Here is a 22,167-nt window from a genome sequence, read left to right on the forward strand (position 1 = left end):
TATTGTTTACATCCCACCCATCTGACTGGGCTGCCCCAGCCACTCTGGGTAGCTTCCAACATATATAAAAACCTAATAAAACATGGAATATTAAAAAAAAACCTGCCCTATTCAAGACTGCCGTCAGATGTCTTCTAAAGGTTGTATAGTTACTCATCTCCTTGGTTAGGGGGTTGCTTAACTGCCTACCCTCCAACATTTCTCTGATGAAAATAGGGGCGTCCTAAGCAAAAGCAGAAAAGGGACGCGGGTGGCGCTGTGGGTAAAAGCCTCAGCGCCTAGGGCTTGCCGATCGAAAGGTCGGCGGTTCGAATCCCCGCGGCGGGGTGCGCTCCCGTTGCTCGGTCCCAGCGCCTGCCAACCTAGCAGTTCGAAAGCACCCCCAGGTGCAAGTAGATAAATAGGGACCGCTTACTAGCGGGAAAGTGTTTCTGTGTGCTGCGCTGACTCGCCAGAGCAGCGATGTCACGCTGGCCACGTGACCCGGAAGTGTCTACGGACAGCGCTGGCCCCTGGCCTCTTAAGTGAGATGGGCGCACAACCCCAGAGTCTGTCAAGACTGGCCCGTACGGGCAGGGGTACCTTTACCTTTACCTTAAGCAAAAGCAGGACATTCTACGATCAAATCAGATAGTGGGATGGCTTCTGTAAATCAGGGGCTGTCCCTGGAAAATAGGGACACTTGGAGGGTCTGTAGAACTTTATGGGTGAACACTGATATGGGTGGAAAAGCTTTCCCTAGGACTATCTGATAAACGCATGAGATCCAGATTTGGAAAAAGCTTCCATATCTCCCAGTGGAAGCTGGTGACAGAACTGTATAATGAGGAAGTCTGAGTTGTTGATTATGATTATGACTATTGATCTCCGGTCCATAATCAGGTCTGGCTCTATTCACAGGCAGCATGAGATGACCTGCCTCAAGCAGAAAATATCAGGGTAACATTAAATGGCACCCAAATGCCTGGTTTTTGGTTTTGTTTTGTTAATTATATTATACCCTGTGATTTGGATTTTTCTACCTCAGGCACCAACATCAGTGCAATAGAACATTACCACCACCACAAAAAAGCCATCCCCTCAATCTGTTCTTGGGTTTCCCCCAACCCTCTGGAGCAGATTTGGTGGCAGGAGAGGGTTCAAGTCCCAAACTGCAAGCAGCAATCATTGTACTTTGGGGACATTTTGGTTGAAAATTGCCCAAAATATCTCAGGCCTTCCCAGCTTTGTGTAACATACACAAGACCAATGTTTTTTTTCTGGGGGTACTAAAGTACCAGCACCTTTTTTTCAAATGTTAAAAGTGTGTAACAACTTCATGGTGAGTACGGCACCTTTCCCCCCCTTTACACAAGATACCTGAATTGCTGCAGCCTGGTAACCCTGGTCTGAGCATGGGGGTGTAGATGGGGAGTTGTAGCAGCCTGGATAAAGCTCTTCAGCTGCCTGTCTCCCATCAACATAGCTCATTTGTTGTCTGAAATGAAATATGATTATGTGGGATGTCAAGGGATGATGTTCACTTGTAGCAACAGATGCAATGCATAGCACCTTCCTTTTCATTACTGTCATTCTCTGTCTGTCTGTCTGTCTGTCTCTCTCTCTCTTTTCCCCCTATCCCCTAGATTTTGGGGGGAAACCGTGTCCGTTGTTCTAAATGTTGGGATTGATCCATGAATTCATTTACCTGAGGATTCTTTAAAAGGGTTCCGTGTCCAGATTCCATTATGCAGGAAATATTCTTGATAAAGCACATGGAGGACACTGTAGCCTGATGCCCATGATCAGCTGGTGAAGCTTCCCAGGAAGGACTAAGAAAACAACCCCCTTTCCCTAAAGAGTTTTCTCCTTTGCTAACCACACTATGAAGGCTTTGGGGAACAGCTGGCTCCTTTTGGTCTTTGCACTTAATCTGAGAAGCATCCACTCCTCCTTTGTCAACGTCAACCGTGGGGCGAAAGTGATGAAGGGCCAGTCCATCTTCCTGTTGCAAGAGGACCTGCAGTTTTCCATTCCCCGAGAGAAGGACGCTTGCAAAGTGGAAGTTGTGATGAACGAGCCGATGACGCAGAGGGTTGGGAAACTAACCCCACAGGTATGTGAAATATCATGGCATGGCAATTTGGGGAACTGGGAAGAGGAGGAAAATGGACGACTTATTGGAAGTAACTGGACTTTGGAACGGCGGAATGGCCATTCTCAAACATAGCATTGGCTTCCATTGTAGTGTAGAGTAGTTTGGACTTGATATTCCGCTTTATCACTACCCGAAGGAGTCTCAAAGCGGCTAACAATCTCCTTTCCCTTCCTCGGCCACAACAAACACTCTGTGAGGTGAGTGAGGCTGAGAGACTTCAGAGAAGTGTGACTAGCCCAAGGTCACCCAGCAGCTGCATGTGAAGGAGCAGGGAATCAAACCCAGTTCACCAGATTACGAGTCCACTGCTCTTAACCACTACACCACACTGGCTCTCAGTGACTGGCTCTCAGTGGCTTTTCATTGTGAGTGAAGCTTGTTTGTTAGTTAAAAGCTTTTGATACATCTTTTCCCAAACTGAAGCAACTGCATACAGCCCCACCTATATATCGATGGGCAAAGCAGACTTATCTCTAATTTTTCTCCACTGCTGCTGAATGAAACAGCACTTTGCCCTCAAACGCTTCTAATTTGTGCTTGCTTTGGTTTTTTCAAAACTATTATTAAAAGCCACCAGGAGGTAAGTCAGCTGTTCATGTACATTTTAGATAAGACCCCCCCCCCCAGGGCAAAGCCCAGCACTGTACAGCTCTTAACCACAAGCAAGGGTTCCTTTTAATTGCTCCCCATGTAGTAATGGCGTGACTAAAATGTGAATGCACAGCATACCATGGGACTTGTTCAGTTCCCAAGAATTACCATCAACAGATGGTAAACATACAAAGGGGTTTTTTATGCTTCCTTTCCACATCAGACATATTTCCCATATCACCTTTCTTCTACTTTTGTCCCATCTGGGTTTACTTATGGGAACCTGTGTGGAGAAAGCAACGTTTTCTCGATCTGGTTACTAATACAAAATAGAATGGGATGCTTTGAGAGCAGTGTGGCTGGCACTGAGAGCGGTGATCATGTGTGTTTTCTTCCGCCACCCTGGTATTGGAAACATAAACGTGTCAGGTGCACAAAATTATACTTGGCTCCTCCTGCTGCTGGGTGGGGAAATGTCTGATTTGAGGACTATGTGCACACCAAACAGTTAAAGTAAACAGCTCCCCCCCCCCTCACAAGAATCCTAAGAACTGTAGTTCACACACAAAGAGAGCCTGAGGTTCAGCACCTTCAACAAACTACAGTTCCCAGGATTCTTTGGGGAAAGGCATGTAGTTTAAACATATGGTGTGTATGCAACCTATGCAGTCATGCAAATCCCATATGCCTAGTTTCGCTTTGGAATATCAGTGGGTAGGGGGAGTCTGCTGCCTGAATGCCTTGTTCATGAGCTTACTGGGGGCTACTGTGGGAACCTGATCCAGAGCTAGATGGACCTTTGTTCTGACTCCTCTGGGCTCTTTTTATATTCTTCTGGCTATGGCGATATGAAGTTTCACTCTTATGTAGTAAGCAGCCCATAAAAATGTGGCCAATTATCAACAGGAACATTGTTCTGGTCATTTTGCTTCAATGAATACTGCTCGTGCACCAACCAGTTGCGCCCTTTCTCAGAGATGCACCAAGCTCACCCCATATGTGGACTAATGCATGTTCACCATCTGCCTCATCAAATGATTGGATGAATATACTTTAGAGGAAGCCGAATATCTCTTACTTGTTGCTCTCTACACAAAGGAAGTCCTTCTAGTTACCTAGCAGAGGTGCAGCCCCCTACAACAGCTTTGGTGGCCAAATTTGATTTGGCATCGGCCAGCTCTCTAGGAGTGCATAAAGGTAAAGGTACCCCTGCCTGTACGGGCCAGTCTTGACAGACTCTAGGGTTGTGCGCTCATCTCACTCTAGAGGAGTGCATAGGCATGCCATATTTCAAAAATTAAAATTCCAGCCCTGCGCATTTCATCTGGCTGCACTCATTATGTTGCAGGAGGGGGACCCTCAAAGGCACCGGCTGCCTTTGGACAGGAAGATGACCGGCAGCAACAGAAGCATCTCTGCTTAAAATTCAATAATTCCCCCCAGACGCCATTTTAGGCATCCAATTTCCGTACATGTCCAGAATTTTCCAGACGTATGGCAAGCCTAGGAGTGTATGCCAGTGGTGGGTGCGGCCCAAAGTGGGCATGGCTACTCACATACATTTAAAAGAAATTAATTTCTGCAAACTAGCCCTAAGAACCAAATAGCAATCTAGGTGGAAACTTTGTTTGTCCCATTGTGGAGAAGAGGATGCTAGACTAAGTAGACCTCTTTTTTCTTTTTTGCTCCAGTAGGACTTGTATTCTTCATTTGTTAAGATGAAGCATTGTGTGGGGATGTTTTACTGTGAATAAAGCTGCCATGATGAAGAAACAAATATGACATTGGAAATTAGCAAGTGATTTTGGAACAATGACACACAGTATATCTGTAACCTCTGCTATCCTTCTAGTTTAGACATAGGGTTGTGGGGTTTGTTTGTTGTTTGCTTGTTTGTTTGTTTGTTTGTTTTTTGCATATCCCTATGCCTAATAGCGGGACATGGGTGGCGCTGTGGTCTAAACCACAGAGCCTCTTGGGCTTGCCGATCAGAAGGTCAGCAGTTCAAATCCCCGTGATGGGGTGAGCTCCCATTGCTTGGTCCCTGCTCCTGCCAACCTAGCAGTTTGAAAGTATGTCAAAGTGCAAGTAGATAAATAGGTACCGCTCCGGCGGGAAGGTGAACGGTGTTTCCGTGTGCTGCTCTGGTTTGCCAGAAGCAGCTTAGTCATGCTGGCCACATGACCTGGAAGCTGTCTGTGGACAAATGCTGGCTTCCTTGGCCAGTAAAGCGAGATGAGTGCCACAACCCCAGAGTCATCCGCGACTGGACTTAATCGTCAGGGGTCCCTTTACCTTTACCTATACCTAATAGCAATATGCAGTTATCATCAGGTAATAATGCTGATTGCCATGCCTTCAGTTCATTTTGAGCTGATGCTAATAGCATAGAAGCAGAACATGCTCTGGTCAGTTGGCAACTATTAACTGCCACCACACCCCCCCACACCCCGCCATGGCAGAACTTGCCCTTGTTTTGCTAAAGAGATTGTGCTTTTAACCAACAAACACTGCATTATGCAAGAACCTGTCCTATTATTTCCTTTGCTGTCGTTAAAGTGAGTAATGTGCTAGGAATGTGTGACAATTTAATTACAAATTGTAATTGAAAAGTAGTTGAAGTGGAAATAAAAGCAAAGCCAGACAGTAATTAGGAAAAGATTTAGCTCTCCTTTGTTTTACTTGTTAAATTTATAGACAATTATGGCTGCCTGTTCATATGAAAGAAAAACATATTAGGAAGCATAAAACAGCTGTTTCCCTTTAACAAAGCAGATTGTGTCTATTTTATAATCATTGTCTGTCTACGGCAAGAGTCATGTTGAGGAAAAAAGCTTTCATTATTTATCTCCCTCGTTATCAATTAAGTGGAGGAACTAATGATGTCTTCTGGAAAAACACAATTTATGACTATTATGGCCATAGTTCTCTGATGGATAGCATTGCCTGTACCATGTTGCAGCTCTCGTCTTCCATTAGAAGGAAGCTGAATTCTCAGGGCTAAGAGCATTTGGAGACGTGAGCCTTAAATTGCTTCTCTGACTTCCTAGCGCTCTTTCAGTGAGCACCTGATGTCATTTCCACATGCGGGGCTTAAATTAGCTCTTCGAAGAAATGTAAACCTGCATTGACTAAGAGGTGCATCTGGTTTCTCTCCTGCGTTGGCTGCATTTGTGAGACGAAAATGGCAAGAGGGACTCAGATGTGTTTCCTTGTGTCCCGTGTGGGGTCGGTGGGAATGCACTGCCCAACGTCAATGCAGGCGAGGCTGCCTTTACCATTAGGCAAGGTGATGCTGGCCCCGCCAGGTGACAGATATGGGGGAATAATTTAATGGTGACAAATTGTTTAGCTTCTTATGTCTTTGCCACCCTGTGAGTGTGTGTGATGGGGTATTATTATTATTTAGCTCAGTTACAAAAAATGCCTTGGACCATTTTTGGATACGGGGAAAATATAGTGAAAGCAAGGCAAGTGTAATATGAATGAGCATTCTGGCCAAAGCAGTCTGTCTGTGTTGTTGTTTAGTTGTTTAGTCGTGTCCGACTCTTTATGACCCCATGGACCAGAGCACGCCAGGCACTTTTATCTTGCACTGCCTCCCGCAGTTTGGCCAAACTCATGCTGGTAGCTTCGAGAACACTATCCAACCAACTCGTCCTCTGTCGTCCCCTTCTCCTTGTGCCCTCCATCTTTCCCAACATCAGGGTCTTTTCCAGGGAGTCTTCTCTTCTCATGAGGTGGCCAAAGTATTGGAGCCTCAGCTTCAGGATCTGTCCTTCCAGTGAGCACTCAGGGCTGATTCCCTTAAGAATGGATAGGTTTGATCTTCTTGCAGTCCAATCAGCCAGATGGACAAAATTCCTACCGGGCCCCTGCCCCAAGAGCAGATGACCCCATGACAGATATAGCAAGGTCAACGCGAACAACCCTGAATATAGGGAGGGAGGGACGGGCAATCCGATGCACAGAGCGAAAAGAGGAAGCTCTACGCTTCGTACAGGGCGTTTTAACATTTCTGGCTGTCAATCACAAAATGGCAACGTTAACTTCTTCCCAACAACAAGGGAAGTCCAATCACAACAGTGGCCAATGATCAATTAGCCCGCCTCACAACTTTGGAGTGTCCTGGAGGCCCCTACCGCAACACGTGCTCTCCATGAAGGAGAACACGCTATACCACAGGGTAATTATGTAAATCACTTCTGCATTGCAAAACGTTTTGTCGAGACAAACCAAAATGAGCCAAAGGGAAAATGTCTGAAATATGCTGCCTCCTCTTTAAACAAAGCCCATTTTTCAACAGGTGTTCGATTGCCATTTTCTTCCTAATGAAGTCAAGTACACTCACAACGGATGCCCAATTCTCAATGAAGACGTAGTCATGCTGAGGTTATACAGGTAAGCAGCACTGGGGTGATGTCTCAGGGAGTGTTTCTTATGAAAGAACAAGCATGTTTCTACCATTCACCTAATATTAAAAAGTAATGCTAAGTGAATGATCTCTTCTGAGTTTTCTTTTATATTGTGTCACAAAGAAAATAAAAAATCCATGATATAAGGATCCCTCTGATACCTTATATCATGTATGGTGGGGATGTGATAAAATTAAGAAATTTTGGAGAAATATACATGAGGAACTGGAAAAAATGTTTAAAACGACAATTGGTAAGAAACCGGAAACATTCCTTTTAGGAATTATAACAAATGACATCCCAAAAGACATGAAGAGAATCTTTTTGTATGCAACAGCTGCCGCAAGGTTATTGATTGCAAAAAAAATTGAAATTAGAAGAAGTACCAACATTGAAAGATTGGCAAAATAATTTTTTTGAAATGATTGAATTAGCAAAAATGACGGCAACAATTAGAATGCAATCTAATCAAAATCTCAAACAGGAATGGAAATGTGTAGAAGAATACATGACCAAAAGATGCTCCAACAAGAAAGTTAAGTCACAAAGTTAAGTTAAGCTAAGCTAAGCAGATATATAAGATTGAATGCTTAATTATTAAGATACAAAATTACAATCTCAATAATAAAGTTACCGGTACATAATAATAACAAGGAAGTCACGCACGGGTGGAGGGAAGACACAGGGCAAGAAATAAGAAATGGATAAATGTTGGTACATAATGACATGTGAAAATGTGAATTTACGAATATAATATATATGTATAAATATGTAAAGATTTCATATATGTATTGCAACATTAATAATAAATAAATTAAGTGCAAAAAAGAAGAAAATAAAAAATCCAAGGTGCCCATTGGTTGCAAAACCAAACGCATTAAACAAATTATGTACGTTCATCCTATTCCTTGGCCCATAATTAAAATTATGGATAATTTACTTAACACTGATTGTGCCTGTTGCTACTGTCAGCAGGGAAGAATTATGGTTCCAGTAATGAGATATCTCAAGATAGTGAACCCACCCCAGAGGGTTAGATTCACAACACAAACAGAGCTAAATCAGGCTTTGAGGGTTGTTGAAGGCCTTCCTACTCAAAAACAAAAAGATCCTCTCTTTAAAACCTCTCCAGCAGCAGAAGGGCTGGCCATTGTGGTGTTTGTCCACCTCTGTGAGTGCCGTTTTGTTGCCACGATTCTGTGGCATATAAATATCTAAATAAATGATTAAGCCAGTGAGGAGAAAAGTACTGGCTCACTGGCTCATTTGGTATTGCTCATACTTTCCAGTTTTCAAGGTTGCATTTCTGCTGTAGGATGTTGTTGATTAAATGAAATAATAGGTTTGCCTAACCATACACTTGGAACCATGCACTTAGGGATGCGGGTGGCGCTGTGGTCTAAACCACTGAACCTCTTGGGCTTCCTGATCAGAAGGTCAGCAGTTCGAATCCCCACAATGGGGTGAGCTCCCCTTGCTCTGTCCCAGCTCCTGCCAACCTAGCAATTCGAAAGCATACCAGTGCAAGTAGATAAATAGGTATTGCTGCAGCGGGAAGGTAAACGGCGTTTCCGTGTGCTCTGGTTTCCATCATGGTGTTCCGTTGCGCCAGAAGCGGTTTAGTCCTGCTGGCCACATGACCCGGAAAGCTGTCTGTGGACAAACGCTGGCTCCCTTGGCCTGAAAACGAGATGAGGGCTGCAACCCCATAGTCGCCTTTGACTGGGCTTAGCCGTACAGGGGTCCTTTACCGTTACCTTTTTACCTGATGAATTAATAAGTTGGCATAACTAGAGGGATGACTCTTGAAGTTTGAGACAGAACTTCATAAGAGTTCAGCCACCTCAATGCATAAATAGGTTTTCTGATTTTTGTGAGAACATGAGAGAACCTGCTGGATCAGGCCAAAGGCTCATATAGCCCAGCATTGTATTATCACAGTAGACAAGTCTTTGGGAAACCCACAAGCAGGTTCCAAGCTCAAGAGCCTAATTAAAATATACCAAATGTTGTACAGTGGTGCCTCGCAAGACGAAATTAATTCGTTCTGCAAGTTTTTTCTTCTTGCGAGTTTTTCGTCTTGCGAAGCACGGTTTCCCATAGGAATGCATTGAAAATCAATCAATGCGTTCCTATGGAAACAGCCTTCAGACCAGGTCCGGGGACAGTCTGTCCCCCGACCTCTTCTGAAGGCTGGGGGGGGGGGACAAGGGCTTTTCTTCCCACCGCCAGCCTTCAGAAGGCTGTTCTGAAGGCTGGCGGTGGGAAGAAAAGCCCTTCTCCCCACCTCCCACCCCGCAAGCTCCGGGGACAGGAGGGCTTTCCTCCCGACTGCCAGCATTTTAAAAGCCCCCAGGACAGCGGAGACTTCTCCGCTGTCCCGGGGGCTTTTAAAATGCTGGCGGGGGGTAGCGAAGGCTTCTCTGCCGCCCGCCAGCATTTTCAGATCGCCCGGGACAGCGGAGAAGTCTCCGCTGTCCCGGGGGCTTTTAAAATGCTGGCGGGCGGCAGAGAAGCCTTCGCTGCCGCCTGCCAGCATTTTCAGATCGCCCCGGGACAGCGGAGAAGTCTCCGCTGTCCCGGGAAGGCAGGCGGGGGGAGCAAAGACTTTTGCCCCCCGCCGGCCTTCAGAAGAGGTCCAGGACCTCTTCTGAAGGCCGGCGGAGATTTCCCTATGGGCTTTCTTCTTGCGAAGCAAGCCCATAGGGAAATTCATCTTGCGGAACGACTCAAAAACGGAAAACTCTTTCGTCTTGCGAGTTTTTCGTTTTGCGAGGCACCACTGTAGATTCCAAAATGTGCCCAACTCTTTTGCTTGCTAAAATTCAACTGTCTTTTTGCTTGCCCTTTGCAGATTTACGGAAACCGAGACATTTACCGAAATGGTTCCCTTCCTTGTAAAGTTACTTGAACCAGATTGTAATATTATCAAGATGAGCTCAAGTGCCCTACAAGTCGCTGGCTTTCATGGCTTGTCCAATGTAATTAACAAAAACGTAATTACTTTAGACTACAACAGGAAAATAAACTTGGATTGTACCATAAGCCTGATTTCTGTAGAAACTTTCCTACCAGCCCATGGGCAACTTGTCAGAGGATCAGAAGAAGAAGAACCACCTCGTGGAGATCAGCCTCATAGTTTCCCTCCCACAACCGGTATGTACACTTTGTTTCTCTGCACCTGTTATATCATCACAAATATCTTCATTCAGTGATGAGGTTGTACAGGGGCGCCAACTTGCCTCCACATTATGGGGAGGGGCATGACATGACACATCATGGAACATCATGGGAGGAGGAGCCAACAGCCATTAAAGCTGAATGGCCACTGTGTTTGGCTCTGCCCCAGCTCCTTCCAACCGACGTCCTGACGTCATGCATACAACATTAGTTCCCCCAATTGCCCTTGTAAGCTGCTGCCTCTGCCCAATAAATGATGTCAGCAATGTCTATGCAACACGATGACCATGTACATTGTTACATGAGCACAGTTCCACAGCATTTTATATTTTCATTTACATACATTCATTCGAAATAAGATGGGTTTATGAAGCAATTCTATATCCTCCCACCACACTGACGAAGAATTCTACGAAACAGTAGTCAATATCCGGAATCACTGTTCAGTGTTGGACATCATATTTGCTGAATACACAAAGCTTCACAGCTTGTCTTCTATCGTACAAAGTCTGGTACCTCGCTTCATTTAAAGATTTTCAGAAACTTTGAGACTGAAGATTTCATTTTGGACTTGTTATGGTTTGAAGGAATTCCCTAAAAGATTGTCCATTGCGTATGTACATGGTCATCGTGTTACGTAGACATTGCTGACATTCTCTTTGCAACACAGGTTTGTTTGGTTACTTATTGTTGTACCATGGCCAATAGAATGATGTGCCTTAACATGATGCCTAAAAAATAATAAGAGTGGACGCCAGGCAAGTGTCCTTGGTGGGCTTCTCTTGGAGTGCATTCTATGAACAGAGAGATACTCCATCTGATTCACACAGAACTTAGAACTGGAGCTCACTATTAAAATTATTCACAGGACATCTCATAGCCCCCTCATTCCTTCCCATAGGTGTTTCAGTGGTGAACTGTTCCTAGCTTCTGGTGTCTGGTTTGCATCTTCTGTCCATGTTTCTGTTGAGAGAGAAAAAACCCACTGTGATTTCCTTTGGGCCATTAGGACGTAGGAGAGGTGAAAACTGTCCATCTGGGAGCTGTGTTTCAGGCCTGAAGACCATACAGAACATTAAAGTGAGCTGTGAAGATTTTCTCCTGATGGGCCTAAGATACCAGCATTTGGACCCTCCTTCGCCCAACATTGATTACATTCCCATCAGGCTGGATCTCACAGACAGCAGAAGCAAGACCATCTACAAGGTAAAAGCCTTATACAGGGGTAGGCAACCTAAGGCCCAGGGGCCAGATGTGGCCCAATCGCCTTCTCAATCAATTCCCACAGGCAGTCTGGGAATCAGAGTGTTCTTACATGAGTAGAATATGTCCTTTTATTTAAAATGCATCTCTGGGTTATTTGTGGGGCCTGCCTGGGGTTTTTACATGATTAGAATGTGTTCTTTTATTTAAAATGCATCTCTGGGTTATTTCTGGGGCATAGGAATTTCTTCATATATATTTTTCAAAATATAGTCTGCCCCACCACATGGTCTGAGGGACGGTGGACCAGCCCATGGCTGAAAAAGGTTGCTGACCCCTGGCCTTATAGGAAGGAACTGTGGCATAGACAGATCCAGGCTTAGGTGAAGCCAGCCTTCGCCAACCTGGTGCCCTCCAGATGTTTTGGGCTACAAGTCCCATCAGCCTCAGACATGCCAGCTGGGACTTATGGGAATTGCAGTCCAAAATACCTGGATGGCACCACTGGGTTAGGCTGCCAGAAGAGCATTCAGCCATAATTAGATGCTTACTTTGTCACCTGCTTCTTCTTCCGCAGTCTGAGCATGCTTGGCTTCCCGTTCACATTGGAGGTGCGTTTCCTAACCAGCCGCCCCAAGCTGCCTTCATGGCTATGCAAATCCTAGAAGCAGACCAGTTCATTCTGAGCCTGTTGTCAACAACCATACTGGATGCCGAAGACAGTGAAACAGCCAAATCCCTGCTCGTTTTCAACATCACCAAACCACCCCAGGAAGGCTACATTACTCATCTGCAAGACCACACAAGACCCATCTCATCCTTCACCTGGAACAGCCTCAATGATATGCTTATTGCTTATCAGCCACCAAACAGCAGCCACACAGAGAGGAGAAATTATGAGGTAACCAAAGAGATTTTAATGAAGTCTCTCACAAGGTTTCAAAGCATTTATCAATATAGACTTTTTAAAAAACATAGACAGTTTCTTGATGAGTTCCTACTCCTACTGTCCTGATGTTTGTTTGTTATTCCTTTTTATTAGCTGTTTTATAATACACATATTTTTATTATCTAAACCCCGCTACCATCAAATATTTCAGTAATCCATTGCTTATACCAGGCATAGGCAAACTTGGCCCTCCAGATGTTTTGAGACTACAGTTCCCATCATCCCTGACCACTTGTCCTGTTAGCTATGGATGATGGGAGTTGTGGTCCCAAAACATCTGGAGGGCCAAGTTCACCTATGCCTGGCTTATACAGTCAAGCCATGGTTTCCAAACACCTCTGTTTTGGAATGTTTCAGCTCCCAAATGCCGAAAACCTGGAAGCAAATGCTCTGTTTTTTGAATGTTTTCGGAAGGCAGACATCCAATGCGGCTTCCGCTTAAGTGCAGGAAGCTCTTGCAGTCAATCGGAAGGTGCGCCTTGGTTGTCGAACTTTTTGGAAGCTGAAAGGGCTTCTGGAATGGATTGCATTTGACAACCAAGGTTTGACTGTATATCAAATCCTGCCTGCAACTTCATATATTGGTGATTGTTTGATAGATCAGTGGTCTCCATTACTCCTTAAAAACTTTGTCATCATGTCCTCTTTATGTCATTACGTTCCATCATTTTCACAAGCCATTCCTCCTTCGTTGGCAATCCTTTCTCTTTCCACTTCTGTTGTCGAATAGGGTACTTGGGAATTTCATTGCTGAGTACGTAAAGATAAAAGTAAAGAACCCCTGGACACTTAAGTCCAGTCAAAGGTGACTATGGGGTTGCAGCACTCATCTCGCTTTCAGGCCAAGGGAGCCGACATTTGTCCACAGACAGCTTTCCGGGTCACATGGCCAGCATGATTAAACTGCTTCTGGTGCAACGGGACACTGTGACGGAAACCAGAGTGCACAGAAACGCCGTTTACCTTCCTGCCACAGTGGTACCTATTTATCTACTTGCACTGGCGTGCTTTCGAACTGCTAGGTTGGCAGGAGCTGGGACAGAGCAATGGGAGCTCCCCCCCTTCGTGTGTCACAATGACTGGAGTGTTGGACTTGGGAGAACAGGGTTCAAATCCCCTCTCAGCTGTGTGAGTCACTGGGTGACCTTTGGCCAGTTGCCATCTCTTAGCCCAGCCTTTCTCAACCCAGGATGTCACAGATGTTCTTGAACTACAATTCCCATCATCCCTGATCATTCATTATATGCTGGCTAGGAATCATGGGAGTTATAGTCCAACATCATCTAGGGATCCAAGGCTGAGAAACGCAGCAGGAGGAGTACCATGCTGAGTATCATTGCCCAGAAACAGATCAGTGACTTCCAGTCATGGTGGTGGCAGTTAGGTAATTTTGGACTCTGGGCTTAATAGCTTTGTTAGACCCCATCTCTATAGACTGCAATGTGTGTTACTTCATTTCAGGACTGGGGGCTCCTGTTCAGTGGGACTCTGGACTTTTGACTCATTCTCTGGTTACATCACAGCACTTTTCAACAGAGTGATTTCACACATTGTATTACAGGTCATCAAATGTTAAGTTGTTAAATCATGAGGAATCGGGTGACCTGCATGCACATGTGAACCAACATGACATCTCAGTGTGTCACTAAAGTTTGTTCAACTGTCTTGGTTAATTTGTCAGAATCATGATGGCTATTTGCCCCTTAATAAACATGAAACCCACTTTCCTTATAAATTCCCAAGTTACTAAAAATGTGGATCACAGCATTTGAAAGTTATATAGTTGCTTTATGATCATTATGATTATTATTACCAATGTTTTTCATCCAATGCCGTCCTTTAATCCTTTCAGGGAATCTGTCGTGTTCTGTTGTGCATGTTGTGTGAGGAGTGGTTGATGTTGAGAGGCAATAAGATGAAAGAACTTATACATTTTAATAACATTAGAAAGGAATTATGAGATACATAAATGCTTATGAGAGCTTTAACAGAAAAGATAAATGTCACCTATGACTGGATTTTGTCATCTCTTTAAATTTTAGCAAATAGCAATGGCCGTGAGTATGGTTGGAACCAAGACATCAGTGCCCTTTCCTTAGTGAAAATGTGTTCCATAAGCTGCTATTTAGCCTATTTTTATCTATTACCTTAATTATTTCTGGTTTGGGTTTTTTTCTTTCAAAAAATGGTTAAAAGGGGGGAGATTTCTATTCTTTTAAAGAATCCCTAGCATTTTCATTTTCAATTGCAAAAATACCATGGAAGTATAATTAGTGCTCCCTCTTGTGGAAGTTAAAATGAATGTCTCACGTGTGAAACATTTTTAAAGAATTACCGTATATCACGGGTGTCAAACACAAGGTCCGCGGGCCGAATCCGGCCCGCCAGACCTTGTCATGTGGCCCGTGTAGCTGCCCTCGAGCGGCGCCGGCCGTTCTACACAGGAAACCTCCACTTTACATGCATTCAGGAAACCTCCACTTGTTTTTATATTGAGTGCATGCCATCCTGTGATGTGACAGATCCAACGGCTGCCTGAACCCTTCTCTCCTGTACTGTAAGTCCTACAGATACAACCGGCCCTTTGAGGGTGACCAAACTGCTGATGCGGCCCCCAATGAATTTGAGTTTGACACCCCTGCCGTATATTGTACAAACTGACTACAGGGAACAGCATTTTTTTAAAAAGGGGGGATATTGGAGATTATGGAGGAAAACATATGGTCTTTAAAACATTCTGGTTCCATTTAGCACTCTAAACCTCTCTGTGGTTGTTTTCCTATGTTATTTTGAGCTCAAAATCTTTCAAGATTTCTCGAGTTCAGAGGTTGGTAAACAATTGGCCCTCCAGATGTTGTTACACACCAAATCCCATTAACCCCAGACAGCATCCCCAATGGTCAGGGATGGCAGTAGCAACAGCCCAGCAACATTTGTAGGGCCACAGGTACTCCACTCTGCAATAGTCTCTTGTCAGCTGCTGTTTCATCTTCCCAGGTAATCTTTAGAAAATGCTGTTTCCATTTTTGTGTAACAGGTGGAGTTTGAAGTTCATGATTTGTACTTTGAAAGAAGTTCACCAATTACTATCTATATCTCTGTTAGAACGGCACACACAAATGCTCCTCGGGTCTCATGGAATACTGGTGAGAATTCATATTATGCTTGATAGTTTTCTTTAAAAGACAGGATGTGGCTGCAGAGGTCAAATGCAACAAACCAATATTCTTTCCGTAGGTTCTTTAGCCTTTTTAAATGAGAAGCCAAATGGGATTATGCTATTTTGTGGGGAAAGAAATCGTCCTTGAGTTTGTTTCTGTCATAGACTCGTTGACTCGTAGAATTGTAGAGTTGGAAGGGACCCTGAGGATAATCTAGTCCAACCGCCTGCAATGCAGGAACATGCAGCTACGGGGATCAAACCTGCAACCTTGGGGTTATTAGCACCACAACCTAGCTAACCAGGCTCAGTGTGACACTAGTTTTGTGCTGCCTCCTAGGAAGACCCAGGGGAGGTTCATGATATCAACTCATATCTGTATCATGTGTCCCTTGTTGAATCAAAACGAGCATGTGATCTGAAAGCTACTGCACACCCTCTGAAATTTCTCTGATGAAAATAGGGATGTCCTATTCCATTATTATTATTATTATTATTATCTCATCCATCTGACAGGGTTGCTCCAGCCACTCTAGGCAGCTTCCAACATACATAAAAACGTAATACAGTGGTGCCCCGCAAGACGAATGCCTCGCAAGACGAAAAACCCGCTAGATGAAAGGGTTTTCCGTTTTTCGATGCGCTTCGCAAGACGAATTTCCCTATGGGCTTGCTTCGCAAGACAAAAACGTCTTGCGAGTCTTGCGATTTTTTTTCGCTTCCCCCCCCCCTTTTTCTAAGCCACTAAGCCGCTAATAGCCTTTTAGCCGCTAAGCCGCTAAGCCTTTAATAGCCGCTAAGCCGCTAATAGCACTAATCCGCTAAGCTGCTAATAGGGTTGCTTCGCAAGACAAAAAAACCGCTAGACGAAGAGACTCGCGGAACGGATTATTTTCGTCTTGCGAGGCACCACTGTAAAACATTAAACATTAAATAGCTTCCCTATACAGGGCTGCCTTCAGATGGCTCGAGGTTCAGATAACTCCATACCATCCAACATTTCCCTGGTGAGAATAGGGACGCTCTGTGGAAAAGTAGGACATTTTGGGATCAAATCAGAAACCAGGATGGCTAAGCTGCTAATAGGGTTGCTTCGCAAGACAAAAAAACCGCTAGACGAAGAGACTCGCGGAACGGATTATTTTCGTCTTGCGAGGCACCACTGTAAAACATTAAACATTAAATAGCTTCCCTATACAGGGCTGCCTTCAGATGGCTCGAGGTTCAGATAACTCCATACCATCCAACATTTCCCTGGTGAGAATAGGGACGCTCTGTGGAAAAGTAGGACATTTTGGGATCAAATCAGAAACCAGGATGGCTTCTGTAAATCTGGGACTTTCCCTGGAAAATAGGGACAATTAGAGGGTCTGCCATTGTCCCCAGTGAAGTTTCTTGATGGGGTCAGTGCTAAATGAGGCTTCAAAGAGTTACCTCCAGAGCTCTATACAGATGAAATTAATTCCTTTCTTTAACAGACACCAATTACTTGCATGGGACCTTTGAGTAAATCATATGGTTGTTTGAATATGGTTTATGCAAAGGCCCCATGCAAGTGGTTGGCATTTGTTATAGAAAGGAATTCACCATTAGTGCTGGGTTGCACTTATTGTTCTTACTGTTCTGAATAAATTACAGGTTCAGGGTTTCTGTTCTAGGTCTTGATCTGCTGGAAGGACAGTCTCGCCCTATAACTTGGGAGCAGTTTCAGATTGTAGACAATGACGACATCAACGGTGTTCGCATAGTCACTGTTGATGGTCTACAGCATGGACAGCTCACTCTAAGAGGTATTGTGTCCTCCCTGATGTCTGTATACAGATGTTACTATTGGTCAGTGCAGTTCATGCAACAGTTCACCTTTTCAGCTGCCATGACAATGAGGACTTGAGGAGGAAGCCGCTAGTGGGCTCATGACAAGACTAGGGTTGCCATATTTTTCAAACAGTGAAAATTCAGACAGAAAAGTTGTTGAGCTTCTTCTGGACATTTGACCAATTTCTGTCCAGACACCAATTTCTGCCGATTGCAGTATTCTGGATATCTCCAGGTAATTCCAAGTGTATCGCAACCCTAGACAAGACAGCACTTGTGAGAACTACACAGCACCCTGGTGAGGCATGGTTTCTACAAATGCCTTTGTATGACTTCTGCACAGCTGTAAGTCTAGTACTGGCCCCACATGAAGTTACTAAAGACACATGCATGTATTTCTTAAACCTTTGGACCCTAAAGGTTAGGGGAAGAACTATAGCTTAGTGGTAGAACACATATTTTTGCATGCAGAAGGTTCCAAGCTCAGTCCCTGGTATCACAGTTTTAAAGAATTAGCTAGCCAGTGATGGGAAAGACTGAGTTGTATCCAACTAAGTGCTACTCAGAATAGACCCATTGAAATTAACAGTCCTAAATTAATTATGAAAATCAAGTTCAATGGGTCCACTCTGAGTATGGCTAACATTGGACATAACCCCCTGCTTGATACTAGGAATAGAGGAGAAATGTGTTTGGTCTGCATTTCGAAGCAAAGAAACCTAATTTGCAGGTCCCAAATTTATATGCAGATTGGAATGCAGCTGTCATTCTGATTATGTGTGTTTATGAATTTTCCAATGCAGTTTTTTTAAAACAACAACATAAAACAAAAACTTAAAATTCACTCACTGGGTCACCATTGGTGATCATCCCTCCATTTCAGGTGGGGGGAATGCATTGAAAAGTGTAAAACAAAACCCAAAAACAAACCATGTATTTTAGGGAACAAATATCTAATTTAAATGCACATTTTTCATGTACATTTTTTAAAAGCACACCAAAAAAAGGGATAGAATGTCAAATTGCACCCCATGTTATTTGTATAAAAAATTGTGGAAAATTGTTTGGTGCATTTTAATTGCCACATGTTGCAAAATTATTATTCTGCAATTTTGAGTGTGGGTAACTCATTAACTCTTCCAGATAATGTGCTCTTGTGACATGGAAGCCTATATGTTGTTGCATTCACAACATAGTTTGGATTCTGTTGCAATATGTTCTTGTTTGCTTCACTAACATTCCAGAGAAAAACGATGTTGTGTCTGTCACTCAGTGAACCAGCATTGATCCAGTAAGCAGTTCTGATGTTTGTAGTGAAGGAATCATATTCATTTAATGGTGGTTATTCTTTGGCCTGGCTAGTCTGGAAGCTTCTCTTCTATGTAACAAGATTGTTTTCTGCAATTCATGAGGAGGGATGATCACCAATGGTGACCCAGTGAGTGAATTTGTACAGGGCTGAAATCTTTTATGATTTCCTGGTCTTGGCCCTCCAATTTCTACCTCTTATAAACTTAATCATTTCTGTTCATAAGCTTCACACCTTCTAAAGTAGTATTACTTTTTTTAAAAGCATACACCCATTATGAATCATGTTCCTGCTGTTGTCTGACAGGAGGAAAGGGATTCATGTTCACAGTCTCAGACCTTAAGGATGGTCTTGTCCGTTACCATCACGATGACAGTGATTCCACAAAGGACTATATTGTCTTCAGGATCTTTGATAACCGACACAGAAGTCGCCACAAATTTCCAATCAACATTCTACCTAAAGATGACAGCCCTCCATTTCTCATCAGTAATGTTGAAATAGAAGTGCCTGAAGGACAGACAATTCTGATCCAAAGCTCAATGCTTCAAGCCTCCGACATGGACTCTAGCGATGACTACATACTCTTCAATATAACCAAAGCATCACAGGCAGGAGAAATCATGAAGAAACCTGGACCAGACCTAATTGGTAAAATGTTAGACAATCTGAAGGGGGGAGAGCATCTTTCTTTCTGCTTGTGTGTGTGTGTGTGTGCTATGTCTATGTCTTGCTTTCAGATATATTCCCATATCCATTTTTAACGCTTGAGATTTCAACTGTTTTCCAGGCCTTAGTAAACAGGCTGTGAGTTTCAGCTTTGGTTTGATTATGCAAGTTAAGCCACACCCTGCGTAATCGATCACAAGATGTGGTGTGCACACACGATTTAGTGGCAATGCGCATAAATTTGGGGGCACCCTGCATAATGAATTTGTTTAAGATGAGACTCTTGTCCAGGCAGGGCTGTCTTTACCCAGGGGTGCAAGGGGCGTGGGGCACCTGGGTACCAAATTCTGGGGGGCGCCAACCAGTCCCTCTTGATCAGTTGCAGTGAAAAGCAATGGAACAAAAGTCCCTAGCCCCCTCCTCCGTTGCTCTGTTACTCCGTAGTATCAAATATTCCTGATGAGTAAGGAAACAAAAGCAGCTTTTCTGCTGCGTTGATGGTCAACAACTTTGGGCTTCCCTCCTCCCCATAAAAGCTCAATAAAAGTTAATTTGGGGGCGCTGGGCAGATCTTTGCACTCTGATGGCACATATGTTAAAGACGGCCCTGGGTCGAGGGGTTGAGAGCCTTTTCAAGATTAAGAAACTCATTCCATTCTGGGCAGCATTCATGCCAGTGGGAGGCAGTGCAGCAAATGTAACTGTTACCTTTTTACAATAGGCTAGTTTCTCACAAATCCCCTCTATCTTGCATTCAGGCAAGCTAGATGCTATAGTCCTTTGTCTAATAATCCCTAGCCAATGAAGAAAACCAAAGTGTACACCTCAGTCATGCCCAAGACTGCTACTGAGTTGCTTTGAGTTTGGTTGGTAAAACTGCACAGCAAACGTTTCCTCATAAATGTTTATTTCTCAGGAGAAATTTCTTTTATTTGCTTTTCATTAAAAAGGACTTGGGCAGCCAAGGATATTTTCATGGTCCAAAGATCCCTGGCAGCTTTAAGAGAGAAGGTAATGCCAGAAGTGCTAAATGGAAGATAACTGAGGCCTGTGGCAGAGAGTTTGACCATTGTTTTTTTATTATAAAGGGTCATATTCTTCTCCATAGTGGAGGTATCAGTAAAATACTTGGGTTTTTTATTTTAGAAAAACCACAAAGCCTTCACAGGAGCACCATTATGGCATTAAATACAAGGCCCTAATTCTTATAGGTCTAAAATATATTTTCTTCTGTGATTCACCAGGTTATCCTGTCACTAAATTTCTTCAGAAAGATCTATTCAATGGGATCATTTACTACCACCACTTAGGAGGAGAAATATTTGAAGATTCCATTGAATTTGTTCTGTGTGACTGTAATGATCCTCCCAATCTTTCAGAAACTCAGGTATGTTATTGGGGGATATATTGCAAGGCCACGAGGGAGAACACAATGACACCTGTGTTTTATGAATGTCGTTTTATTGTTGACTTTTTATGCTTTTCACTTAATGTTGGCAGCATAGTTTGTTTGTTTTTGCAAATGAAACAAATCAATAAAATATATCTATAATCATGGACTGCACTCCTAAACATGCTCACTGTGGGATTTACTCCCAAGTAAACATACATAGGAGTGTACTGTAAAATGTGATAGACTACTTTTCCTTAAACCAGAAGAATTCAGCCCATTATATTACTAAAGTGCTTCACAAATTTCAAGTCTATGTATCAATTTTCAGGGAAGGGATTGCATAGCAGGCAAACAGAAAATCTGAAATTGCCTTAATATGGTGAATAATTAGACACAATCTGGATAACAGAAAATGCTGGGATTTATTTGTAATATCTGTCTGTCTGTCTGTTCTGTCTGTCTGGGTTTCAACAAATTGAACTTGTATGTACACATCTTTAAAAACAACAGTCATGGGCAGTTCTAGAACCCAAGTTTAAGATCTCATGAAAAAATACATTGTAAAGTTTTCAAATAGTGACTTTAACAGAAATCTATTGAATCACAGGACACTTGAGAAATATTTTAGCATCTTTTTCTGTCTTGTCATTTCTTCCAGCAGATGCTAAATGCTTATTGTCTAACACTGTCTAAACACCATGGCCTTTTTGCTGCACTATTTCCAATGACCTGGGTGTCCTGACCACCACCACTATATAATGGTTTTCTAAATCCTTACACTAGGAAGTCAGAGTGCACATAATTCCTTCAGATGATCAACTTCCCAAAGAAATTTCAGGGACGAGCCGCCATCTAATTGTCAAGGAAACTGAGATCGCCCATCTAACAAAGAAACATCTCAGTTATATCGACAGAGAAGCACAGGAAAGGGAGATCATCTATACTATAACTTCTCCCCCATTCTTCTCTTCTGTGCATAAGTAAGGCTTGTGTGAATGGTTACTTGTCATAAGAAAAAGGTGCATTTTCAGTATGTTGCATGGCAGAGCTGGTGATAACCTAGCAAAACTGTGATTAGTAATTAGCATTTGTATTTGTGTTCCTCGGATAGGGGAGTTAAGAATGTTTTCAAAGGAGTCTGACCAAAGCCCATTTCCCCTTCTTCTTCATTGCCCGCATGGTGCCAGTCTCGGTCTTGCTAGCTACCACTGTCATTTTCATCATCATCAAACCTTTTATTGGCATCACATACAAACATCCATAGCAAATCAATACAGAATTCCCACCTTCCCAGTGACACAAAACATTCGTCAACTGAAAGAGGCAAAGCAGTCTAACATGACATC

At 43.4% G+C, this 22,167-nt stretch overlaps 1 protein-coding gene across 7 annotated transcripts in view; it reads left to right on the forward strand.

Moving 5' to 3' along the window:
- FREM1 (FRAS1 related extracellular matrix 1) overlaps positions 1-22,167 on the forward strand; it is a 78,461-nt gene that overhangs the window by 4,731 nt on the left and 51,563 nt on the right. For all 7 annotated transcript variants that reach the window (XM_053370471.1, XM_053370473.1, XM_053370477.1 and 4 more), the window contains exons 2-11: positions 1,626-2,095; positions 7,035-7,129; positions 9,998-10,299; positions 11,333-11,529; positions 12,104-12,427; positions 15,513-15,621; positions 17,294-17,425; positions 19,066-19,410; positions 20,673-20,815; positions 21,605-21,801. In XM_053370471.1, coding sequence (XP_053226446.1) covers positions 1,865-2,095; positions 7,035-7,129; positions 9,998-10,299; positions 11,333-11,529; positions 12,104-12,427; positions 15,513-15,621; positions 17,294-17,425; positions 19,066-19,410; positions 20,673-20,815; positions 21,605-21,801 — 2,075 coding nt within the window. In that variant the 5' untranslated portion in view covers positions 1,626-1,864. The remainder of the gene's footprint in view (positions 1-1,625; positions 2,096-7,034; positions 7,130-9,997; positions 10,300-11,332; positions 11,530-12,103; positions 12,428-15,512; positions 15,622-17,293; positions 17,426-19,065; positions 19,411-20,672; positions 20,816-21,604; positions 21,802-22,167) is intronic.

The sequence above is a fragment of the Podarcis raffonei genome, chromosome 17 (genome assembly GCF_027172205.1).
Source record: "Podarcis raffonei isolate rPodRaf1 chromosome 17, rPodRaf1.pri, whole genome shotgun sequence".
NCBI classification, from domain to species: domain Eukaryota; kingdom Metazoa; phylum Chordata; class Lepidosauria; order Squamata; family Lacertidae; genus Podarcis; species Podarcis raffonei.